General features: G+C 33.4%; 1 protein-coding gene across 1 annotated transcript in view; it reads right to left on the reverse strand.

The window, feature by feature from the left end:
• The window catches only part of Tbc1d19 (TBC1 domain family member 19), a 132,668-nt gene that overhangs the window by 38,147 nt on the left and 69,046 nt on the right, over window positions 1-25,475 (reverse strand). Inside the window, exons 10-13 of the mRNA XM_026403122.2 lie at window positions 24,996-25,034; window positions 22,824-22,936; window positions 14,367-14,441; window positions 10,342-10,404 (exon numbers count right to left, since the gene is read on the reverse strand). Coding sequence (XP_026258907.1) covers window positions 10,342-10,404; window positions 14,367-14,441; window positions 22,824-22,936; window positions 24,996-25,034 — 290 coding nt within the window. The remainder of the gene's footprint in view (window positions 1-10,341; window positions 10,405-14,366; window positions 14,442-22,823; window positions 22,937-24,995; window positions 25,035-25,475) is intronic.

Consider the following 25,475-nt stretch of genomic DNA (forward strand, 5'->3'; position numbering starts at 1 on the left):
AAAATGTTATTGAATCAGTAAATAATATTGACTCTACTCTTGCCAGACCTTCATGGACCACTGTGGTAGGCAGAACAATGCCCTCCAAAAATGACCACATCCAAATCCCTGGAAACCATGGATATGTTACCTTGTATAACAAAAGGGATTTTGCAGATGTGATTAAATTAGCAATCTTTACATGGGAATATTATACAGGATTATCTGGCTGAGCTCAATATAATCACAGGATCTTTTAAGTGAGAGAGGCAACAAGCCAGAGTCAGATTTCAAGATGCTATCTGTTGGATTTGAAAATGAAGAAAGGGGCCACACAAGGAATGCAGTTTCATTCACTGCATTCTAGAAGCTGTACAAAGTGAACAAATGCATACTTTTTCAGAACTTCCAGAAGCAACAGAGCCTGCGAGTACCTGTACGGTCACATGACTATAGGCCAGTGAAACCCATTTTAGATTTCTGAACTTTAGAACTATGGATAATATAATTGTATTAAGCCATGAAATTTGTGGTTATTTATTATAACATCAATAATAAGCTAATACCCAACAAGTTAATGCAAAATAAATGAATACAAGTAAAGTAAAAAATACAAGTAATGTAAAAATATATACTTAACAAATTTCTATCATTGTCTTACAGGGAAAATAATTCCTAATAAAGTGTTCATATTAATTTTCCCTTAGTTAAGCAGAGTGTAGGTAGCATGGTACTTTTAGAAGGAGCTCTGTGCTTAAATATATCCCTCTGGAGTCCCTGATGTCGTAGAGAAGACAAGATAGTTGGGACTACTCTAAGGAGAATATTGGTTACTTTAAGGTGACGATGACAGAAGTGGTATGTTAGACAGTATGGGCTAATGTGAAACCCTCGGACACAAGCAGAGAGCTGCCAGCTCCTATTCTAACTTGAATTGTTACCTTTTGAGATTCTAATGTCTGTATGTGTAAGGAAATGACAATATAATTATAAATTTGCTAGAATATGATTATATGATGATGATTTAAAATTGAGTTGAAAATTTAACTGATTACTTACAAATTAAGAAAAATTAAATTTTACTTGAGTGAGGGTTATACAGGGTAATGATTTACTTTATTTATGGGAATTTCAAGAGACTGGACTTATAAATGTGAATTTATGGTTGCTATAGCAGATCATATCTAAAATGTCTACATACAACTACAAAAGGTTTACTTGGCCTAAATTTTCCTTTATTTGTAGAAAATACATTTATGGTAAGTGATGTAAATAATTCTGAGAAATAGGTTATTTACATCATACAAAGTAGATAGGAAATGGCAGATATCAACTGGACAATCACTTTAACACCCAATTACTATATACTTATTTTCATTTGTGATGCTCTTACATTTTCCTACAAATGAATTTGGAGAATTTCAAATGATAAAATTTCAAAGATGGCTTTTTAAAACATTCTGCCCTAATTTAATTTTCATACATAAAAGAGCCATGTAGCTTACTGGGCTTTGAAAATTGACAGATCTGGCTTGGGGTTCTGGTAGTTGTATGAGCTTGGGCTCTTGAGTCTCTGCTTCTTCATCCGTAAAAAAGGAATAAAGTTACCATGCAGGGCTATTGTAAGAATGGGTTACAGAGTTGGAATTGCTCTAAGGAGAATATTGGTTACTTTAAGGTGACGTTGCCAGAGGTGGTGAAATCTATGAAGTTGAAGTAGAAAATACCAGGAATCTACCTTTCCACTTAGACAACAATTGTACTGGCAGAATATGTCTGATGTAACTATTTGAGAACTCCAGAGTCTATTGAAGTCATACAACTTTTGAGGGAGGATTTGAATAGTAAACTGTGGTTTCCTTTGGTCAATTCAGCTCTTAGTACAGTAGCATCTACCCACCCTCAAACCAAGCCCCTTGGCAGGTAGACATGCATGTGTCCAGGAGCAGCATAAAGAACCCAAGGTAGGGGGAAAAGCACGCTGTCCTCCAAATAATGGGTATCTATACTCGGACTGTTGATTGCTGCTTCTGATCAGAGAGGCACAGACAGGCAGAGGGCAGGAATGGAGGGGAAGCAGAAATTATTTGTTGTGCCTCCTCCAAGTGTCCCAAACCCTTCCCCTCTGGCTGAAGTGACTTTCAGTGAATTTAAGGGAACAATCTCTCCCCACTTTAATTCTTCCAACAGAAAAGGAAAAGGAAAACTGGAGGGGGGTTGCGGGGGGTGGGGTGGGGACTGCATGGCTTTGAGTAGCACGGGAAGATGAGTTTCAGAATCCAGATGCAGTAATGGCCCCTATACTATATAAAAGCAAGGTCAGTTGATCCATTACAAGAGTAAGGGAAAACTGGGTCTGGCATGACGTGCGGCCCGGGTTCGATCCTCAGCACCACATACAAACAAAGATGTTGTGTCCGCCGAAAACTAAAAAGTAAATATTAAAAAAATTTAAAAAAAAATTGCAGGTGCATGTAAGTGGAGTATGTGGGGTGAAAACATATGGAGATTCTCTTCTGATAGCCTATAAATATTCTTTGAGAAGCAGAAATCAAAGTCAATCAGCTGAGAGAAAAAGGAGATTTGAATAGGTTGAAGGTACTCAAAGTTATCTAGGAGAGTGGATGTGTGAATGGACTAAGAGAATGAGGTAGATTTGGCAGGCAGAAGAATGGACTCTTAAAGTTAGTGGTCATGAAATTAAAGTAAAACTAGTTAGCATGGTTCCATGTGTAGCCACAATCAAAATCACGATGTAGCTACAGAATTGATGGGGAGCTCTATTTATCCAGGGTTAAGGCTTTGTCAGATAATTTCTTCTAAAACGAGGGAGAAGGGCAAGGGAGTTGAACACATATTCAAGAAGTGACTGGAATGCCAGATCATGCTGTTGACATGTGTGTCACATTTGTTCTCTCCTATCTATTCATAGAGATCTTGCTCTGTGTCAGGTGCTCATGAATTCTAATCTGAACTGCTGGAGCTATTCACTGCCATACTAAGCTACTCTCTCTTCACCAAACACAGCATATTCGTGATTCATATTTATTTTTGCTTTTCCCATCCTTCTCCTAATTCTTTAACTTTAAAAACTAAACATTTCCTAAAACATTTCTATTCTGCAGACACCACTCAATTCTGCATGACTCCTAGAATTTTAATTGTACTTGGTTAGAACTGAATAGAAATCTTTATTCGTGTACTTATCAATTTATAACTGTGTCTTTTCTCTCATTTTCCACTAAGATGTGACTTAATATCTTCTTTTGCTACCACAGAAGCTGTATCAGAGTAAACACTTAATAATTTGACTAAATGGATACATGAATAAAAGATATCTAATTGCACTGGAAACTTTAATTTCTAGTTGTAGATGGATACAATATCTTTTTCATTTATTTATGTAGTGCTGAGGATGAAACCCAAAGCCCATGAATGTGAGGCAAGTGCTTTTCCACCGAGCCACAACCCCAGCCCTGGAAATCTTTCTTAAACTCCACTCAGTGGCATAAAAGCATCTGTAAATATGGCAAACTCCTCAGTTCTGCTGAGATGAGCAGGGAGGCTTGGGTGTACTACACAAAGAGTCAGTCTCCATGTTTTTCATTTATTATATGAGTTATTTTCTATCAATATTTTATACTTTTTGGACAACATGTTAACTTATATAGGTGTAATAATGCCATTCAGTACTGGAAACTGGTACTGTCAAACTACCCAATTTACTTCTGTTGAATAAAAGGTGTCTTTTGAAACTCTGACATAATTTAAAACTATCAAAATCTCTTAAGTATTTTTAAGAATTTCATGCAAAACAAAAACTGACTAAAGTTTGCAATACTAAAAAGCTGACTTATTACTTAAAGCATGACTTCCATAAAATTCAGTGCTTTTTGCCTACAAAATCTAAGTAACTTTAACATGAGGCACTTAGGAGCAGTTTCTGTGTATCCTAGTAACATGGGCCCATATTTTCTTTAAAAAGGGATTACCAGAGGTTTTCTCATCTGTATGTGGACACAGCAATGCCACATGCCAACTAATTTTGTAGTCTAGTCACAAAATCCAATAAATGGGTAGCAGCTGGAAGGGATATGGGGCCCAGAATCTAGTCAGAAACACTAAATTGCTCCATTATCATTAATTTTCCCTGAGCAGTTGTGTTGCTACAAAGCTCTGCCAAAAGAAAGCCTGTAATGAAAGATGAGAAGCTTTCTTCTGACATAAACAGACACATACATCTATAAATGTAGATTTTGTTTCCAAGAAAAAAAAACAGAACTCAATTTTAATGCAATTACATATATTAAAATGAACTAGTAATAATTCAGATCAAGTAAAATAAATAATTAAAAAATATCACAATAGAAGTCCATGTGAGGAAAATTTACTTTTGCATAATCTCCCCAAAGAAGTCTGTGTAAGGAAAATTCACTTTTGCATAATCTCCCCAAAGAGAAATTTAGGTGTTTGTTGTAACAATCCTTCTGTTAAGTAACTGGGATCTTTATCTGCATTAAAGCTTATTTCTACAGATGAATGGACAAAGAAAATGTAATACATATATATAAGAGAATATTATTCAACTTTTAAAAAGAAGGAAATCCTCCCATTTAAGACAACATGGATGAACCTGGAGAATGATATGTCAATTGAAATAAACATCTCACAGTGGAAAAAATATGATATGATTCAATTTATAGGAGGTATCTAAAATAGCTGAAAAAATGGTGGTTTTCTGGGGTTGGAAGGGAAGAAGGATGGGGAATTGTTATTGAATGGGTTCAACATTTCAGCTATGCAAGATGATTTTAGGGATATGCAGAACATTGTGACTATACTTAAAATTATTATATTGAACACTTAAAAAGGTTTATTTAGTATCATTTCCAAAGTCTAAAATCAGCAGAACCCTTGAAACATAACTGAAGAAATTATTTAATGTTTAAAAATAACATAATTTGGACCAAAATATTGATAAAATGAAAAAGGTTAAAGTACACTCCTATATTACTTACTACACTAATTTAATACTAATGCTTTACACAACACTTTAAAACAATTTCCAAGCATTTTGTATTCATGTCCTGCCTCCCTAGCTAGCATATGCATCCATCAGAGGTAGTATCATTTATATATAATGTAAGGATCACAAAATATTTACTGATGATCATTGTGCTTTTTCTCAGAAAATGTATCCACTGTTTATAAATAATTCTGTTGTCTGGCTCAGTCCTGAGTAAGTTTTCTTAGAACTTACATATATGTCACTAATATGTGGAAGAAACTAAAATAAACATTCCTTTAAGGATATTCCTGACACTATTTGGACAAATTGTTACTATTCTCATTTAAAACAAATGCTCTCAATCCCAGTAATTTGGGAAGCTGAGGCAGGAAGACTGCAAGTTTGAGGCTGGTCTCAGCAATTTAGTGAGATTCTGTCTTAACAATAACAAAATAAAGAAAAAGGAGGGCTGGGATGTGGCCTAGTGGTAAAGCACCCCTGGGTTATTTTAGTATAAAAAATAAAATAAAATAGATAACCTCAGTAACTTTTCCACTAAATGAGGCTGGTTTGTTACTTGGCAAGCCCCTTTCAGTACCACCAAAGAGGGTTTGTAGTTGTCACTTCAAACTGGCAATCCTCTCCACTACAATTACCAAAAGTGACAAATTTAACAAAAAATTTACACCCTTTCTATTCATTCTCTGAAGCAGATTAGCCACAGACTATATATATCATGTCATTATGTATAATTTATGTGTTCATATACTTGGAAAACAGTTTTGTGTTCAGGATCAAACTAGCACTAAAATTACAATAAGAACCAAAACACACAATTTATATGAAAGAAACAATTATAAAATAATCAAGTAAGGTATAATAAATAGTATAAATAAAATATATTACACAGTACTTTGAAAAACACATATTAGATGTCTTTATGTTGAAGGTTAGAGGTTATTCAGGGAAGATGCAGTACATGCAGTAAATTGCATTTACCTGGGAGCTGAAGGGAAAATAGGAGTTTATTAGGTGAAGAGAGAAGGGTGACAGTCTTCCCTATAAGATGACCTGGAGGTCTTATTACCCTGAAGCAGAAAAGAGTTTAATGACGTGATGAGTCAACGATAAGGGTGGCTGGAGCAGCCAGCATCAGGGCAGAGAGTGAGCAACAAGGCGGGAGAGGTGAGATGGAGGCAGGGTGGCAAAATCCCGTGAAAGACTTTTGTTTTTTTTTTTAATCACACAAGTGACGTGAATTTACTGGTGTTTTAAAAAGCCCACTAGGACTTCACTGCGCAGACCAAATTAAAGGTGGGTTGGCCAGCGTTAGCAAGAGAGATAAATAAGATGGTCAGTTTACTTTTTAGTTGTAGTATAACAGAAGACTTGTAGATTAATACCAATAAAATAATTCCATCTTTGGAAGAAAACCAATAGAATTTTTATGTGTAACAGATTATAAAAAAAAAAAGTCAATGAGTAAAATCCAGCAACTATTAACTCTTGAGACAACAGAATTTTAAAACCTGGATTTAAAAAGTATAACACTATCTGTAATCAATACCTTTATGGAAAAAACCAAACTGCTTTGTCTTGTTTTAAATCAGATAAATAGCACTTTTAGGGTAATTCTGATATATAAGTACAGTTTAGTCCATACTCCATTTGAATTAAGAATATGAAGGCCCATGAAGGTCTGGTAAACTGCCCAGGACCGCAAAGACGTCTGTCTGAAGACAAAACTATTAGAATGTGAGTTAAATAGATGGAAAAAAATTAAATATTTATTTCAGCTTCTGAGATTCTCTCATTGCTTTTCGGTTTGACATTCTATGATATGTCTGGGCATGGGTATCTGTTCACTGAGTTTCTTTAGATGTGTAAATTAATGTTTTCCATCAAATTTGAGATGTTTTCAGTCATTATTTCTTCAAATTCTGCTTCTTCCTCCCTTTTCTCTTACTTGTATTCGTTTCATAAATATGTTGATGAGCATAATCATACCCTTAATTTTTCTGAGACTTTGTACATTTACCATCTTCCTTGTTCACTGATTCTTTTCTGATTTTCCAAATGTACTGCTAAACCTCCCTGGCAAATCTTTCATTTCAGTTATATTTTTCCAGATTTTCCATTTGGTACTCTTTTACATTTAAATTATTTCCTTTTCAGCAGTACTGGGAATGGAAACCAGGAGCCCTTTACCTCTGAGAGACACCCCCAGGCCTTTTTATTTTTTTAATTTTGAAACAGGCTCTAAATTGCCACAGCTGGCCTCAAACTTGTAACTCCCTGGCCTCAGCCTCTGAACTGCCTGGATTACAGGCATGCACCACTATGTTCATTTTACAATTTCTTTTTATTGCTTTTCTTGATTTGATGAGACAATGCCATTGTAAATAGCTGTACCTATAGTAAAGATCCTGAAGAATGCTTTATTTAGGATGACTAGAACTTATAATTTTGGAGAGGTAGAATCTTATAGGTTCAGAGCCAAAATTATCTTGGGCTACATATTGGGCCCATTAATGGCCATTTACCTTAACTTTTGTATCTGGCCTAACATTCTCATGATTATTATGTAAACTAGTTGGAATGTGTCACTCAACTTAGCATACCTCTAGCTTCCACCATCCTAAAGCTAAGAATACCATAAGACAACATCTAAATTCATGCAAGAGATACCCCCTCCCTTATTATAATCCACCTGCCTGATGCTCACACCAGTGTAACTGGTATATATTTTGACCTACGACTTTCTTTTGTTCTGTGACTATAAGAGTTTATGTAACCTCTTTTGTGGTAATACATGTTATTCAAGGTAACTGAAGTCTATATTTCTGGGCCATGATCACTTATGCCTGGTCAGAATAAACTATTTTATTTCCTTTAAAGTATGAACATTATTTTATTTTGATACTATCACACTTTTTTTTTACCTCTTTAATCATGGTTTCCTTTAGTATTTTTAGATATACTTACAATGGCTGCCTTAAAGTTTCTATTAATTCTAACATTGAAGCCCTTTTGTAGGCAGCCAGGGATTGTAGTTATTGTTATTTACTAGCTTCTTTAATGACTTGGTTGGAATATGTTATTCAAGTCTAGTTCTCATACAGTATGAAGGCTCTGATGTACCTCAGAGGGTATAAATTTGGACATACTCACTCTTCAATGATACTGATTTTAGCAGGGATTTTTGACTATCTCTTCCTCTAATCTCAGTTAAGCATTATGTCTCTGTTGGTATCACAGATATCCTGTTTCACTAATCACAAGCTGTTTATTTTACTGTTTGCAACCATGTCCTCAGGTAGAAACTGTAATCACAGTCTGATTCAATTAAGTTTAAACCCCTTTGCAGAAGTCATTTTTGAAACTTCTCTTTGAGGTTTGTTCCTATCCCACTGGGACTTGTTGTAACTGTCTCTCTAGTTCTCTTTGGTACACTAGCTACTTATGGTTTAATTAACACTCTCTTGGAGTTAAGAGCCTCCTATTAATTGCCTATCATTAAAATCTCTAGTATTTTAGACTCACTGGGTTGGAACTTTATCACACTCCGTATAAACTCATTTCTTTGAGGAGAGTCTCAAAGGTCCTGTTGTCAAGGCTCCCTTTTCCCCTCCAAACAAAATCTCGGAGTCATTGCTCTAGAGCTGGGATGGGGACATTGACCAACTTCTCTTGGCATGACACTTCTACTTTCTGAGAACAGACACTGGCTAAGGAAACAACCTCTGGTCTTCTCTGCTCACCTCTCCCATAGAACCTCCACTCTACAGGCAAGCTGGGTGGGCATTCGAGCTCCTAGTAGTCTTGGCCTGCTAAGAGGAGGTAGAGCTCTTGAGGAGATCTCTGCCCTGTGGGAAGGGAGCCCCCAACTTCTAGGTAGCACTTCTTCTGGATTCAGCCATCTGTTAACACAGAACTGAGGGGGAAGAGTGGCAGTTTGCCACTCATGTGGAGATACTGTAGCTCTTGACTAGGAACTGGAGGGAGTGGGAAGCCTGATCTTGTTGGCCATACTCAGAACTGAAGCTGTCATTTTGATCAGAAGGTGAGGGGAGGCCAAAAGTAGGTCTCATGTGCCACAAATGGTTTTCACTAGAATTTAGTAGCTTTTTTTGAATAAATGCTTCTTACTGACTTGTTGTAGAATCTTGGGACAGTTTCCAGAGACTTTTATTTTTCTTCTTAAGTAGTTTTTACTAGCTATGTTTTGTCTACTGGGGATAGTTCTATGGATCTATTCATGCCTCCATTGCAGAACTGATAATTTCTATTCAACATTTCCAAAGAACAGAGCTATCAATAAACTAGTAGTGTTATATAAATGATGCTAACTTTAGACATTCAAAAGTTTACTGGGTACCAAGAACTAGACACAGTGCTACATATTAGCTACATAAGCAAGTAAACTTTCCAACTTTTATTTTTACATTTCTCAACTCTTAATTAATATCCAATTTTATATTAAAGAATAGAATTTTAAATCTTTACTATTTTTTTTACATTTGAAATTACAAAATCTCGAAATTGTTTCTATAGTTATTTCAAAATTTAATTTTATAAAGTCTTATACTTAAGCTCTTAGAATGTGTGATTAATTAAGCCTGTTTGAGAGATTCTTATTTATCTTTCCTTTAAAATATATATAAACCACCAACACCATTATCAAAGAAAACACTTGTTCATCCAAACAGCTGGGACTGATTTACGCTTAATCAAGAAGAAATTATTATATGGAATCTATACATTTCCTTGATGACATTTATATTGTCATTCATTCAAAATCAATATTGTGTAATCTTTATCTAAAAAGAACATTATCTAGGTAATTCTATGTGAATTACTTATTTTCTACTTATGATAAATTATTTTGTCTTAGTAGATATAAAAAAGACCCAGGGAAGGATCCAAATCCACAGTATCAGCATATGAAATTGCCAAAGAATAAACATGACACTACACATTGATTTCAAAATATTTACTCAATATTTTTAATAAAAAGTATCATGTAAATACTTTCTCTAAACTTATTTGGATGGATTAAATATGAATACAATTTAAAAATCTCTGTCAACAACAAAGATAGAAAACTTACCTCTGATTGTACTGTATGTGACTAAAAGGAACAGTCTTCTAAAAATTCATTGAGGAACTTTTATTCTCCCACCCCATTCCACTGTAAGGGCAAAAATTAACTTTATCTCAACTTTAGAACATGTAATATGATAAACATGATTTTGATTTTAGAAGGATTTAGTTAACAATAGAGATAACTCTTAAAGTATAATGATTCAGAAAACCTAAAACAAAAAATTACATATTTAAAATTTTAAACTTACCTGATATAAATAATCTTCAAATACAAAATAATAATCATCATTGCTTGCTGTCAACTTTACATCCTATGATAAAAAGTAAAGAATATGTTATTGTTTAGATATTAGACGGACCCCAAAAGTTCATGTATGAGACAATGTAAGAAGGTTTAGAGGTGACATGATTGACTTATGAGAGTCTTAATCAATGAATTAATCCCCTTCAGGTAACTGAAAGCAGGTGGGGTGTGACTAGAGGAGCAGGTCATTGGGGACTTGCCTTTCAAGTTTATATTTTGTTGTGGTGAGGAGAGCTCTCTCGCTGCTTCCTGATCATCATATCCTAAGCCACTTTCCTCCCCCACACTTTTCTACCATGATGTTCTGCTTTACCTTGGGCCCCAAAGAATGAAGTCAGCCATGTATGGACTCAGACCTTCAAAACTATGAGCCCCAAATAAACTTTTCCTCCTCTAATTGTTCTTGTTAGGTCTTTTGGTCATAGCAGCAAAAAGGCTGACTAAAATAAAGACTGCTTTCTGAAAAGAACCCAGATGAATGTCTATAGTCCTAAAGCATAATTATTTAGAAATTATTTAGAAACAATGATGCAATGAATCTATTCCTTTATGTAAGATTATAAACTTCTCAATTAGATTTTATCACTGTTACATATTTACTTGACTAAGATATATGATACATTATTTGATCACTACTTCCTTACATTTTTTAAGGTTCAATTAGTAACTTTATTATTTATTTCAATTTTATATCCCTTTAATATTTAGGTGTCATAAAACTTGAAAACTAGATACAATCATAGCATCTAGAAGCAACCAAAATTAACTGGTCCCAAATTTCTGCTTTAATCTCATAATTCAAATATACATACTTGCCATTCCCTCAAAATACCAAATATTTTCTGGCCTTTGTGAATATTCATTTGCCAATCACCATTTGTTCCTAGGAACCTAATATTGACTTTTCATAAACACATCTTCTAAGAGCTAGTCACTGACTTCTCCGGAGTCAAGTATTAGTTCCTTCCTTTAACTATAACTCTATTCTCACTTCCTGAGCTGAGACCACTTTATAAATTTCTGCTCTCCTTGATTTTTATATACTCAGCATCACCACAGTAACTTCCACATAGTAGTACCCAATACATGTTTGAAGAATAAAGGACAAATAAATAAAAATTAACAGAAATTACACGATGTAGCAGGTATCCTTCCCCAATAACAAATAAACAAAAGCCCAGAAAAGTAAACCAAAACATCTCCACTTTCCCCGAGATATCTCTGAACATTTTGCACAGTGAGTTGGAACCTGCTGCTTTGTATAAGAACATGGATATTCTTTATATATAGAGAGATATGAAAAATTGTGCTCTATATGTGTAATAAGGATTGTAATGCATTAAAAAAAAACGTGGATATTCCAACAGATCTGACAAAGATTTGAAATCCAGTTCAACTACTTCTAGCTGTATGACTTTGGTCAGGGACTCCAAGCCTAGGTCTTCATATCTGTACATGGGACATCATTAGCTACTTCAGAAAGTATGGATAAATGCCCAGGACAATATGAGAAACAGAGCAGGCCCCCAGAAATCTATTTTAAAAGTTAACTCAAATCCTCTATAATTATAGTAATTTTCATTTTTTCATCAGTACATATATTTAAATACAGATCCCAAACTTGTATCAAAAAACCCCAGATATAAAGCACACCATACTTTTGGACCTAAGTAATATATAATCAATTCAACAAGTATTGATTGATTGGTTGGGATGAACACAAACATCAAAACACAAAGAAATAAGAAAGACAATATTTAGTTCCTAAAGTCTACATTCTTGCTGACAAGAAAATATACATAGCAAAAATATGGAAAGAAGTACAAAGAAATATTGCAGAAGTCCATTATAATATAGATGAAACTTTGCTGGTGAGCACATCAGCAATTGGTAGGGATGAAATGAGTCATGGGTGACTGTGGAGGTAGTAAATGTGTACCAAGTCTGGAAAAACTTAAAGCCAAAGAACAAAGGGAAAGAATGGGGTGGGTCTTCTATGTTGGAAGACAATATAGGCAATGGTAGAGACTGCACATCTGCACCACTGGTGATACTGCCTCTTACTGAGTTAACTGGTTCTTGAGGACCAAAAATCTTTGCATGTTTTAATGGTAATGTGATTCTCCCAAACTCATCCCTAGCTAACAAAATCTGACTCTCTAGTATTTCATTTTTCTTATTAGAGAGAAATAATTTTTTTCCCTCAGGGATATGATAATGAAGGAAAGTTAAGAAACCCTAGTACAAATTGTCAGGTCATAGTAACTTTTAGAAAACTGTAGGTATGGACACAAGACAACTTTGTGGGAAAACAGAAAGCAGTTAAGGCAGAACCATTTAATAACTTAGTGTAGTAGGGCTGGAGTTGTGGCTCAGCGGTAGAGCACTTTGCCTCATATGTGTGAGGCACTGGGTTCGATTCCTAGCACCATATATAAATAAGCAAATAAAATAAAGGTCCATCAACAATTAAAAAATATTTTTTAAAAATAAAATAACTTAGTGTACTGAGAGACTGATGATATTTTGTATTTAGAATTGCCTTGTCCCATTCATTCCTTTCACAACTTTATTTTCAGTTAAATTTAAAACTTTGTCTTTGTTATAGGGAGTGTAATAAAGCTTTAATAAGTTTTAAAAATGCAACTGCTACATGCATAGGCCTTCATAGCTTCTTTTTAAAAAATAAAATATACATTTGCACTGGGGCTCCCTCTTCAGAGAGGCACCTCCAGCCTGGTATATTTTTCAGTTGCTGAACTTCTCATAACCACTTTATCAGCAGCCCCAGTGACTTAGTGCACCACTTCCATTTGCATTATTTTATTATTTTTGGTTTATTTCTTTTAGCAGTTGTTTTATTATTATTTTGTGTTTTTAAATAGCTTTTGCCTAAGTGTTTGTTTTTATTAGTACTCTGATTACAAAGCTGCAAAAGTTTTGCATGGTGTACTCTATTTTCCCCTAAAACTCTGTGATTTTTAAGACATATTATTGCAGAATGGGAGTCCTCCTCACCTCCAAGGAAAACACTGACAGCCTAAATGCTGGTGCCTACTATTCTTATGGTAGTTGCCAGGATTAAATGATAGTCTAGGTAAAAGTTTGGTACACTATATGGCAAATAGTAAGCAGTCACACAATCACAGTTGTTATTATTGCCCTTGGCCATGTTCTACTCAGACACATTTCAAGGTCTTCAACATGTTATCTTTTCTTCCCCATTTATGAGAACTGCAGTAAGAATCTCCTTTACATTTTAAATTATGAATTTAAAATCCAAGTCTCTTAAATAGTAAAATTACTAATCCGGCAGTAGTCATATCCTATGTTATGTGTTAAGCATCTACAACTTGACTCAACAAGTTGATTAACAGATGCTTGAAGACAAACATTCAAAGTAATCCTACCCTGAAACTTGAAATATATATGGCCATATATTTAGAAACTAAAACAAATTTAAAAAGACTTTAGTTCAAAGAGACATACAAGTAGGCCCTAAAGAATCATGAGATAAAAATGATGAAATTATTATACTCTGTTTTTCTTTTCAGTTGCTTCTATATTTTGTTTGTGTAGAAAACTTAAATTTTTAAATCTATTTTTCTTACTGAAAAAACAGGAGGCCCAGGAAAGGATCATGAGGACAGATTCATAGGGAAATGAAAACACTGAATTCAGACTATAAGTTTGAAGGCCAACCTTAATTTTATAGGTAGAATGATAACTTAAAATTATTATTTATCTATTTATTTGAGACAAGGTCTCACTAAATTGCCCAGGCTCACTTAGCACTTGCAATTCTCCTGCCTCAGCCTCCTGAGTAGCTGTGATTACAGGTTCCTGGCACTAAAAATTATTTTTCAAGTTTAACATATATCATTGCACCTAGTACCTGTCCTTCATATGAAAAACTCTTAATTTTTAATGATAATGAAATGGAAAAAAACTATACATATTTTTACTTACTTTATATATTAGACTGTCCACCAAAAGGTCATGTTGTATCACATTCATCTTAAGTTGCTCATAATACAAGATGTCCTAAATGTAAAACAGGTCAAAATATTAAAGGTCAGTCACATTTATAAAGCCAGTCTCTATAACTTTAATAAGTAACAATCTTAATAATATCATAAATACTAAGAAAATAGGAACTCTGTTCTATTCATTACTACATCCCCCAAGCCTGACCAATATAAGATGTTCAACAAATATGCCTGTTCCTTTACTCATGATAACATCTGGCACTTTGTGGGTATTCACTCATTATCTGCTAAATTGATTTTCATTTAACTTTAATAGCAAATATAGTATTTATTAAGTAGTTTCTAAATACAAGGCACCATTTTAACAATTAAACATGAATTAACCCATCTAATCCCAATAAAATGGGATTGAATTTTATTTAATTTCAATAAAATGAAATAGATCAATGATTACTATTCCCACTAACATTTCAGAACTAAGGCCACAAAACTATGAGATTTGATTAATCCATACTGCCTAATATGCAAATTATTACAAAATAGTAAGTTCAAACATAATAAGTCACTACTAGTAGTAAAAACAATCATATGGTATAAAAATAAATCAGATTTTATATTAGAATATGGTCTCATAATACTTTAAAATTTGACTCTGTATCATGATGAGATAGGCTAATGTTTATTTAATAGAGAATAAGAAATAGAAGGAAGAAGAGGAAAATTAAAAAGAAAGGACTAAGAAGGAAAGGAAAGGGAATGAGGGAGAAAGGTAAAGTGGGAGAAGGGCTTGAAACTGTAATAAAGTTAAGCATTAGGTTAATACTTTATCAGAAAAAAAAAGTTGATCAGAATATTAAGGACAAAGGTCAGGATCAAATGGGTAGTAGCTGTCTTAAAGGGAGGTGGCAATATTGTCTCACTGCTTTAGCAGATCCCTACATTCTTCTGAATGCCACCATTCATCTCACAGACCTGGTCTCCACCCATGCCCACTGCTTGGCTTTATCATATACACTGCTCTGTGTGATTCTTTCCAGAGATATTTTCCTAAACAAGTAAGAGTTGTGGGACAGGATCACCTGGGACAAGGAGGAGTATTTATTGCAGGATGATATCTTACTCTTAAGTTTCTGGAAATACTGATTTCTGTATATTTTTCATACATACATTTGTCTTACCAAATTGTCTTGTTTACATGTTTTTATTAGTATACTATCAGTAAAGGTAATATTGGTGTTCATTCTGACATAATTATACATGCATGGAATAGAACTTGCTCCATTTTAGCTTCCAGTACTGCCCTGTTCCCCTTTCTCTATGCCATTGGCATTCTTTCTATTTATTTATAGTTAGTTAGTTGATGCTATATAGAGAGACGTGAAGGTAAAATTCACTATTATATATATGTATGTATGATATCAATATATCATAAGCTCTTACTAATCACAGTAATTTTTTGATCTCTTGGATTTTCTGGGTAGACAATCAGTCATCTGCAAAGAAGATAACTATGTTTCTTTTTGTCCCCAAACATAAACCAATTCATTTCCATATCTTATAGCTAGGACCTCAAAAAAATATGATGAATAATAATAATGATAGTATTACTACTTTTTTCTTAATTCTAATGAAAAGAACTTTGGCATTTCTGTTTATTTTGTACTTATTGTGTTTTGAGAACTAGTCTTACTATGTTTCAATAATTCCATTTACTTTAAAGATTTGATTAGAAATGGCTGTTGAATTTAATCAAGGCCATATGATACCTACTGACATTTTTTCCCCTTTAATACATGGATATCTGAGGGGTAAAGGCCTACTGGCTGTGACACCCATCATTCAACACTCTCAGTGTTGATTCAGTTGATCCAAATTGGCCAGTCCAGTCTCCCTTTTTTCTCAGTGGTTCTCTAAGCTGCATGGTTGGTCAAACAAATGACCTTTGTGTTGAAGGGGATTACCCTTGAGAATTCTTATTACCATTTTTATTAAATGCTTTTGCATTTTATTCAAGGACCTTTGTATCTCCCACATAAAGCACTGAGAATTAACAGGTCTTACAGACATTTGAAAAAACACTGCTTTAGAACAATTTTGGTGATAATTTATTTTAACTTGAAATTTGCTTTAACATTTTTACTGACATAAACAAAGAATATCGATTTAAGGAAATATTTCTTTAGGTAATATATATGGAATATGTATTCATATCTGCATTATAACCCATGAATTATAAGTACTCAGATAATTTAATTTTAGTTGCTAAATTTATTTGAAATTGCATTTGTAATCAATGCTAGAGAACTACTAAATATTTTTAAAAGTAATCACTAAAATATTAATTTTAGTATCACATGCTTCCACAAAATATATCTTCAAAATGCTGTGAATGAAATGTTTTTAACTCTGAAGAAAATTTTTATTGATTCTTGTTTTTTTAAAAATATTTTTATAGTTGTAGATGGACACAATAACTTTATTTTATTTGTTTATTTTATGTGGTACCAGGGATTGAGCCCAGAGCCTCATGCATGCTAGGTAAGCACTCTACCACTGAGCTACAACCCCAGCCCGAAAATTTTTATTGGTTCTTATTGTTCCAAATGGCTAACTAGCCCATAAATATAATTCTACAGTATTCTAATAAATTAATGCACAAATACTGATTCAGATGAATATTAAAATATTTTAATAGCAGAGCATTATATATGAAATACTGACTGACTGAATGAAAACTGTACCACGTTGGTCAACAATTCTCATCTTTCAATAAAAATTTCAAATTTACAGATCATATGTGAAAAGTACTCCATTTCTGAAGTTTATAATTTCTATATATTGTTTCACACAATTTAACAATAACTTAGAATATATTGGCTTTTCCCAACATATCCCTTTACACTGACTTTATTACCTATTAAAATACAAAGTGAATTAAAAGAACTTATTGATAATTGACATTGCAACAAAGATACTATAGACATAAGAATTACACAATTACATATGATCCTAAATTTACATATGTAAATTATATTGTCTAATTACGTATATATTTGACAAGTAAATATTTTATGTTTTGTTATTTTTTGTATATCACATCATATACCTAAGTAAAATGTAAAATTTTAGTATATTTCATTTAAAATTTATCAGATGTTTAATACTCCAGGTTAAAACACAGAGATATAATAGTAATTCAGAGATGAGTTTCCTGATCTCAGAGAAATTTGGGTTAAACTTAAACCTTGGTTATCAAGTGATTTAGACATAAGTTCAGATAGAGTTCACAGAATTTGAGTTATGCTACTGTTTACTAGAATCAACCATTGTCTAATATATTTTATCAATACATGGGCAGAATTGTATACCTTATAGTTTCAATGTTTATTCAAAATAAAATTATTATGTGGATTTAAAATTTCGAGTTTCCTAACAAATGGATATAAATAGTAAATTGAATTAAGGGAAAAATGTTTTTTTTTTCCACCCAATTATAATTTTTGAAGATCTAAAAATATCTGTTAAACCAGTTATAGGGCAATTTGCTGCCCCAGAGCAGCACGAAGATATGCAGTTATCATCTGTATTCCTACCAGGACCCCTACTCACCCATATGAATTAGGAAAGGTTTCCTGGAAGGCAAGGCACTATAAAATGCTGTGAATAAATTAAAGCCTGCAACTTGAGACATATAATAGTGATATTGACAAAATATATCTTCAATTCTAGAGGAAAAATTCAGGAGAATCTGAAACTAGAAAGGAGTTAGGAAATACAGATATCTAGTATGCTTCTCTTATTTGTACAGTTAAAAAAATAAGATTTGGCCAAGCTAAATGTGTTACCTTGTGATTAAACTAATCCTCCTGCTTCTCACTCTACACTGTTTAGTCTCAGCAGATTTTAGTGTAATGAGAGAAAAACATGGATGGGAGAGTCAAAATTATAACATATGGTTTTACTATAATATATCATAACATATAGTTGATAAGGGACAAACTTTATATTAATATTTTAATTTATACTATAAAATACATAAATATTTATACAATTCCGTGATTACCAGTAAAAACAGGACATTTTAAAGAGCATTTGGTATAAGCTCTAGAAATGCATATAGTAGGAGTAACAAATTATGAATATGAAAAGCACACACTGAAAAACAAAGTAGTCCAAAATTTAGCATCAGAGAATATCCAGCAATATCATTTGGTCTAAAAGTTCTCTTAAATAAATCAGGATATAAAATCAACACCCATAAATCAAACACATTCCTATACATCAGCAATGAATCTACTGAAAGAGAAATGAGGAAAACTACTCCATTCACAATAGCCTCAAAAAAAAAAAAAAAAAAAACCTGGGAATCAATCTAACAAAAGAGGCAAAAGACCTCTATAATGAAAACGACACAACACTAAAGAAAGAAATTTAATAGAAGATGGAAAGCTCTCCCATGCTCCTGGATAGGCAGAATTAATATTGTCAAAATGGCCATACTACCAAAAGCATTATACAGATTTAATGCTATTCCTATTAAAATCTCAATGACATTCTTCAAAGAAGTAGAAAAAGCAATCACAAAATTTATTTGGAAAAAATAAGAGACCTAGAATAGCTAAAGCAATCATTAGCAAGAAAAGTGAAGCTGGAGGCATCACAATACCAGACCTTAAACTATACTACACAGCTATAGTAATAAAAAAGGCATGGTACTGGCACCAAAATAGACTTGTAGACCAATGATACAGAATAGAGGACACAGAGACAAACCTACATAAATATGGTTATGTCATAGTAAACAAAGGTGCCAAAAACATTCACTGGAGAAAAGATAGCCTATTTAACAAATGGTGCTGGCAAAACTGGAAATCCATATGTGGCAAAATGAAATTAAACCTCTATCTCTCACCCTGCACATAAATCAACTCAAAGTGGATCAAAGACTTATGCACTAGAACAGAGACCCTGCAGCTAATAGAAGAAAAAATAGGCCCAAATATTCACTATGTCAGCCTAGGATCTGACTTCCTTAAGAAGACTCCCAAAGCGCAAGAAGTAAAATCAAGAATAAAAGGGATGGATTCAAATTAAAAAGCTTCTTCTCAGCAAAGGAAACAATAAAGTGAGGAGAGAGCCTACAGATTGGGAGAAAATCTTTATGACATAAACCTCTGATAAAGCTTTAATCTCTAGGATGTATAAAAAACTCAAAAAACTTAATACCAAAAAAAAAAAGAAAGAAATAACCTAATCAATAAATTGGCTAAGGAACTAAACAGACACTTCACAGAAGAAGAAATACAATTGATCAACAAATATATAAAAAAGTGTTCAACATCTCTAGCGATTAAGAGAAATGCAAATCAAAACTACTCTAAGATATCATCTCACTCCAGTCAGAATGGCAATCATCAAGAATAGAGGCAACAATAAATGTTGGTGAGGATGTGGTGAAAAGGTACGTTCACTCATACATTGCTGGTGGGACTGCAAATTGGTGCAACCACTATGGAAAGCAGTATGGAGATTCCTCAGAAAACTGGGAATGGAACCACCATTTGACCCAGCTATCCCACTCCTTGGTTTATACCCAAAGGACTTAAAATCAGCATACTACAGTGACACAGCCACATCAATGTTTATAGCAGCTCAATTCACAATAGCTAGACTATGAAACCAATGTACGTGTCCCTCATAGCACAAGAGTTAATAACAAGAATCAACGAATGGGACTTCCTTAAACTGAAAAGTTTTTTTTCTCAGCAAGAGAAACAATAAGAGAGGTAAATAGGGAGCCTACATCATGGGAACAAATTTTTACTCCTCACACTTCAGATAGAGCCCTAATATCCAGAGTATACAAAGAACTCAAAAAATTAGACAATAAGAAAAAAAATAACCCAATCAACAAATGGGCCAAGGACATGAACAGACACTTCACAGAGGAGGACATACAATCAATCAATAAGTACATGAAAAAATGCTCACCATCTCTAGCAGTCAAGGAAATGCAAATCAAAACCACCCTAAGATACCATCTCACCCCAGTAAGATTGGCAGCCATTATGAAGTCAAACAACAATGAGTGCTGGCGAGGTTGTGAGGAAAAGGGTACTCTTGTACATTGCTGGTGGGACTGCAAACGGGTGCGGACAATTTGGAAAGCAGTATGGAGATTCCTGGAAAAGCTGGGAATGGAACCACCATTTGACCCAGCTATTGCCCTTCTCGGACTATTCCCTGAAGACCTTAAAAGAGCGCACTACAGGGATACTGCCACATCGATGTTCATAGCAGCACAATTCACAATTGCTAGACTGTGGAATCAACCCAGATGCCCTTCAATAGACGAATGGATAAAAAAAATGTGGCATTTATACACCATGGAGTATTACACAGCACTAAAAAATGACAAATCATAGAATTTGCAGGGAAATGGATGGCACTAGAGCAGATTATGCTTAGTGAAGCTAGCCAATCCCTAAAAAACAAATACCAAATGTCTTCTTTGATATAATGAGAGCAACTAAGAACAGAGCAAGGAGGAAGAGCAGGAAGAAAAGATTAACATTAAACAGAGACATGAGGTGGGAGGGAAAGGGAGAAAAAAGGGAAATTGCATGGAAATTGAGGGAGACCCTCATTGTTATACAAAATTACATATAAGAGGTTGTGAGGGAAATGGGATAATAAACATGGAGGGAAATGAATTACAGTAGATGGGGTAGAGAGAGAAGATGGGAGGGGAGGGGAGGGGGGATAGTAGAGGATAGGAAAGGTAGCAGAATACAACAGTCACTAATATGGCAGTATGTAAAAATGTGGATGTGTAACCGATGTGATTCTGCAATCTGTATTTGGGGTAAAAATGGGAGTTCATAACCCACTTGATTCTAATGTATGAAATATGACATGTCAAGAGCTTTGTAATGTTGTGAACAACCAATAAAAAAAATAAAATAAAATAAAGGTATCATGTCCAACTTAAAAAAAAAGAAAATGTGGTATATATACTCAATGGAATATACTCAACTTTAAAGAAGAGTAAAATTATGGAATTTGCCAGTAAATGGTTGAAGCTAGAGAATATCATGCTAAATGAAATAAGCCAATCCCACAATACCAAAGGCCTGATGTTTTCTCGAATATGCGGATGCTAATTCACAATAAGGCACGGGGCACCAGTGAAGAATAGTGTTACCTTAGGTTAGGTAGAGGGAAGTGATGGGAAGGAAAGGGAGTGGATGGAAGGTAGGAAAGATAGTAGAATGAAACAGACATTATTACTGTATGTATATATGTGACTACATGACCAATATGATTCTGCATATGTACACTCAGAAAAATTAGAAATTATATCCCATCCATGTATGATATATCAAAATTCATAAATGCATTTTACTATCATGTATAACTAATTAAAACAAAAAAATTAAAAAAAATAAATCACTAGTGTTATAATTTTAAAAAGGAAACATAATTTTTGCAGCACTGTTCATAAGAGATTTTAAAAATATACACATACATAAATAAATATACACATGAATTCAAAATTTGCAATGGCAAAAGTATATCTTTTATAATATATATTGTTTTATTTTCTTACAGTCTGCATAATTACTAATTATAATTAATTTTAACATAATTAAATGTAATATGTAATTATTAATACCATTAGTGGTGACTATTTACATGCCAGGCATTGTGATAAAAGACTCACATACATTATTTTGTATACCTGACATGATTATTCTGTGATATATAAGTAAGTATGGGTTAACTGAGGCTTGAAGAAACTTAAGTAACTTCCTCAATGATATATGTTTAGTAAGCTAGATAGACATGTTTAGTATAGCTAGCTAGACAGTTAAAGATATATCTACTAGGAGTACTTCAGGAAGAATCAATGTCTTATAAAATTTTCCTTTATTAAATTGAATACCTGTCTGTTGGTGAATTCCCTTCATATTCATCATACTTCATAAAATAAAATGTTCTTAGATTTGGAAAAATAATATGCCTATATAATCTGTCAAATTTTATAGCCATGAGAATAGTACGTATTTAAAGGTAAATATAAGAACAAATCATTCATTTACTTTTAATACTGAGTTGTCCTTCTTTATTTCTTCCTATTCTAACATTTCCATTCTATCACACACCTTTATTTATCTAAATTATCAGATTCTACTTCTCAAAATGTTACTTATGGTTTTGTTGGAAATATATAGGATCACATAACAAAACCTTCTATATTAAGAACACTGATTAAGTTACATGTTAAGTTTTGTCTTAGAACCTAAAACTACAGTGATTTTGAAAATGGGGGGGGTAAATAACAGACTAAGAAACAAAAGTTTCCATTTTGAATTACTGATTTTTGAAAAATAAACATTAATAGCTCAAATGTGACTTGTCATTTTTTTCATCTTACCTCAGGTTGACTGGAAATATTCAAAATGAGGGCCCACAATTCAGCTCTTAGTGCTGTGGGACTGCCTTGTCTGATGTACTGTTGAGCAGCAGCACTATCTTGTTCTGCTAGAACTGTCAAAGGTACATTAGAATCTCATTAGAAAATTCATAATGTAAGAAGCATCACTAAATCTTTAATTATAAATCTTTTGGGAAGCTAACAATCTTTATATTTGAAAGATTATTAAAATATAAATAATTACACTTTTTCTTCTGGGAGGTCAACCTTACATATGACTGAGTTACACTCCCCGGCTGGGTGCTGAGGCGCTCAGTTGCAGAAATGTGGCACCCTTTTTGGGTGTGAGGGTCGGTGTCTCATGCATGGGTGTGTCTTGTCTTGCTACAGCCCCATGGGTGAAGCTATGCTCACCTGTTCCTTCGTAATCTAACCCCTTGCCCTGTTTAGGATACACGGAAGTGCCTTGTGTGTCCCCTTCTCTTACTGTGTCCTTGGGTGTGGCCTACCCAGGTATCAGTCAACCTGCTGACAGTGGACATCATGAAGATACTCAGCCCCCTGAAACCTGTCCCCTTACCTCATTTTAATAGCTTCTCCTCAATAAAAGGGGTCAGCGCATGCTCTCTCTCTCTCTCTTTCTGCAGACCCTTAAGGTCAGAGGAGCCGTCACGGCAATCCCAAAGAAAAAGGTATTTGTGTCTCTTGTGTGGTTATTTTGTGCAGCCCAGTTAGCCCAGTTTGACTGGAGTGACCCCTGAGCATTTTAGTCTCCAGAACAGAAATCCAGCATTTTCTTCCTTTGATCCCTAGATTTTTTATATTGCCCTATTTATAACCCTAAAAGTGTCAAGTCTTAAGATTTTCTAGCTTCTACCCAGCCTGACAAAAGCTTTCAAATGTAGGTACCTTGAGAATACATTGCTTTAACTATAGTTCCATGGATTGAAAACTACTAATGGTGTGTGTGTATATGTGTGTGTGTGTGTGTGTGTGTGTGTGTTAAATATTTAGTCTCTATGATCAAGAAAGTCATATCTATAAACCCTTAATTTTTTTTTACACATTCCAGTAAATCATGAAAGTTCTAATACCTGTAAATGGTACTGTACATGAAGTATCATTACTAAGGGCTATATAAGAATGTAAATTATCCATTCTATTGGATGACCTTTTAGCTAATCCAAAAATCAATATAAAGAGGGATTTTTAAAGGAGAAAAACAAAGATCTGATGAAATTTTAAGACAGCCAAAATTATTCTTAAGTGGGCAAGTTTAGCAACTTGTCATAAACTTTCATGTTTATTTTCTTTAATGAAAATATGGGTTATTCACTAAGTAAATAAAGGACCAAAAAATAAAACAAACAAAAAATAAGACACACTAGACAATAGTTGATGTCTAACAGTACATTTTATTATATTTCTCTTCAAAGAGGAAAAAAATCTTTTACTAAACAAAAATGGCATGACTAGAATAAAGGGATCATATAAAATAAAGAGATGAAACATTCTTTAATTTTCAATTGTGTTTAATGAAAGTGTCAAATCACACAATGAAGTCATTTAAATATGATTTTGAAAAACTGAACTAAGGAATTTGGTAGATAACTGTCATAGAAGGTACACTTCAACACAAAGACGTATCTGTACTTCAGAGTTCAAAGACACAATGGGATTTATAAACACAAGGAAAAGAATCATCAAAAGAAAGGGGGAAATTATTCTCCAGGACACAAAATAGCTGCTTCAGTTATTAAGTCTTAACCATTGTGACAGCCAGCAGGAACATACAGGAGCACATTCTCATTAATACTAATGAGAGGTGTGTGGGGGCATCAAAGAAAAAACCTGTCACTTTGATTATAAAATTAAATTCTACTGCTGCTAGTTTTAATGTACTGTCACTGAAGAACGTGTGCCTGTATGTCTTCAGTGAGCCAACTGTGCACATCTTTATCTGACATTTATTGATGAGACTAAAATGATGCATTTCCTTCAACATAAAGATACAAATAAAGATCACTATCAGATTATCTGCATTGTTTAATATTACTCCTACTTAGGTTTTTAGCTTTTCAGAGATTAAATTTCAGTTGGAGGTATTTTATGGAGACATTTACTTAAACTGTCCCATTTCTCAGAAATTGTAATAACTTGCTAAAAGCTTACCTTTTTGCCCAATACGTACATGTTCATTTTCAAAAAGTTCTAATAATATTAAAAGAAAATAAAATTATTAGACACAAATGTGATAAATCACATTTAGAATAAGATATATATATATATATATATATATATATATATATATATATATATATCTTCTGGTAGTTATATTTCAATTATTTTAAAATTGAATGGCTTCTTAGAAAATAACAATAATATTTATTCTAATCACAGAAAAAACTTTTTCTAAGTTGTTTAAAAGTAAGTTCATATATTTAATCAGAAGAAAAAGCAGTGAATTAATTTTCCCTTTGTTAAAACAGAGTATTATTCTCATATCCATCCTTGATTTTTTTTCCTAAAACAATCCCCAAACTAAAATTTGTTGATAACTTCCTTTATATAGTCATACTTCTTCTTAATCTACTGGTAAAGTATATATAACAATAGTATATCTTATACAGGTAAAATCTCACTATACAAAAG

Source organism: Urocitellus parryii, chromosome 10, assembly GCF_045843805.1.
Source record: "Urocitellus parryii isolate mUroPar1 chromosome 10, mUroPar1.hap1, whole genome shotgun sequence".
Taxonomy (NCBI): domain Eukaryota; kingdom Metazoa; phylum Chordata; class Mammalia; order Rodentia; family Sciuridae; genus Urocitellus; species Urocitellus parryii.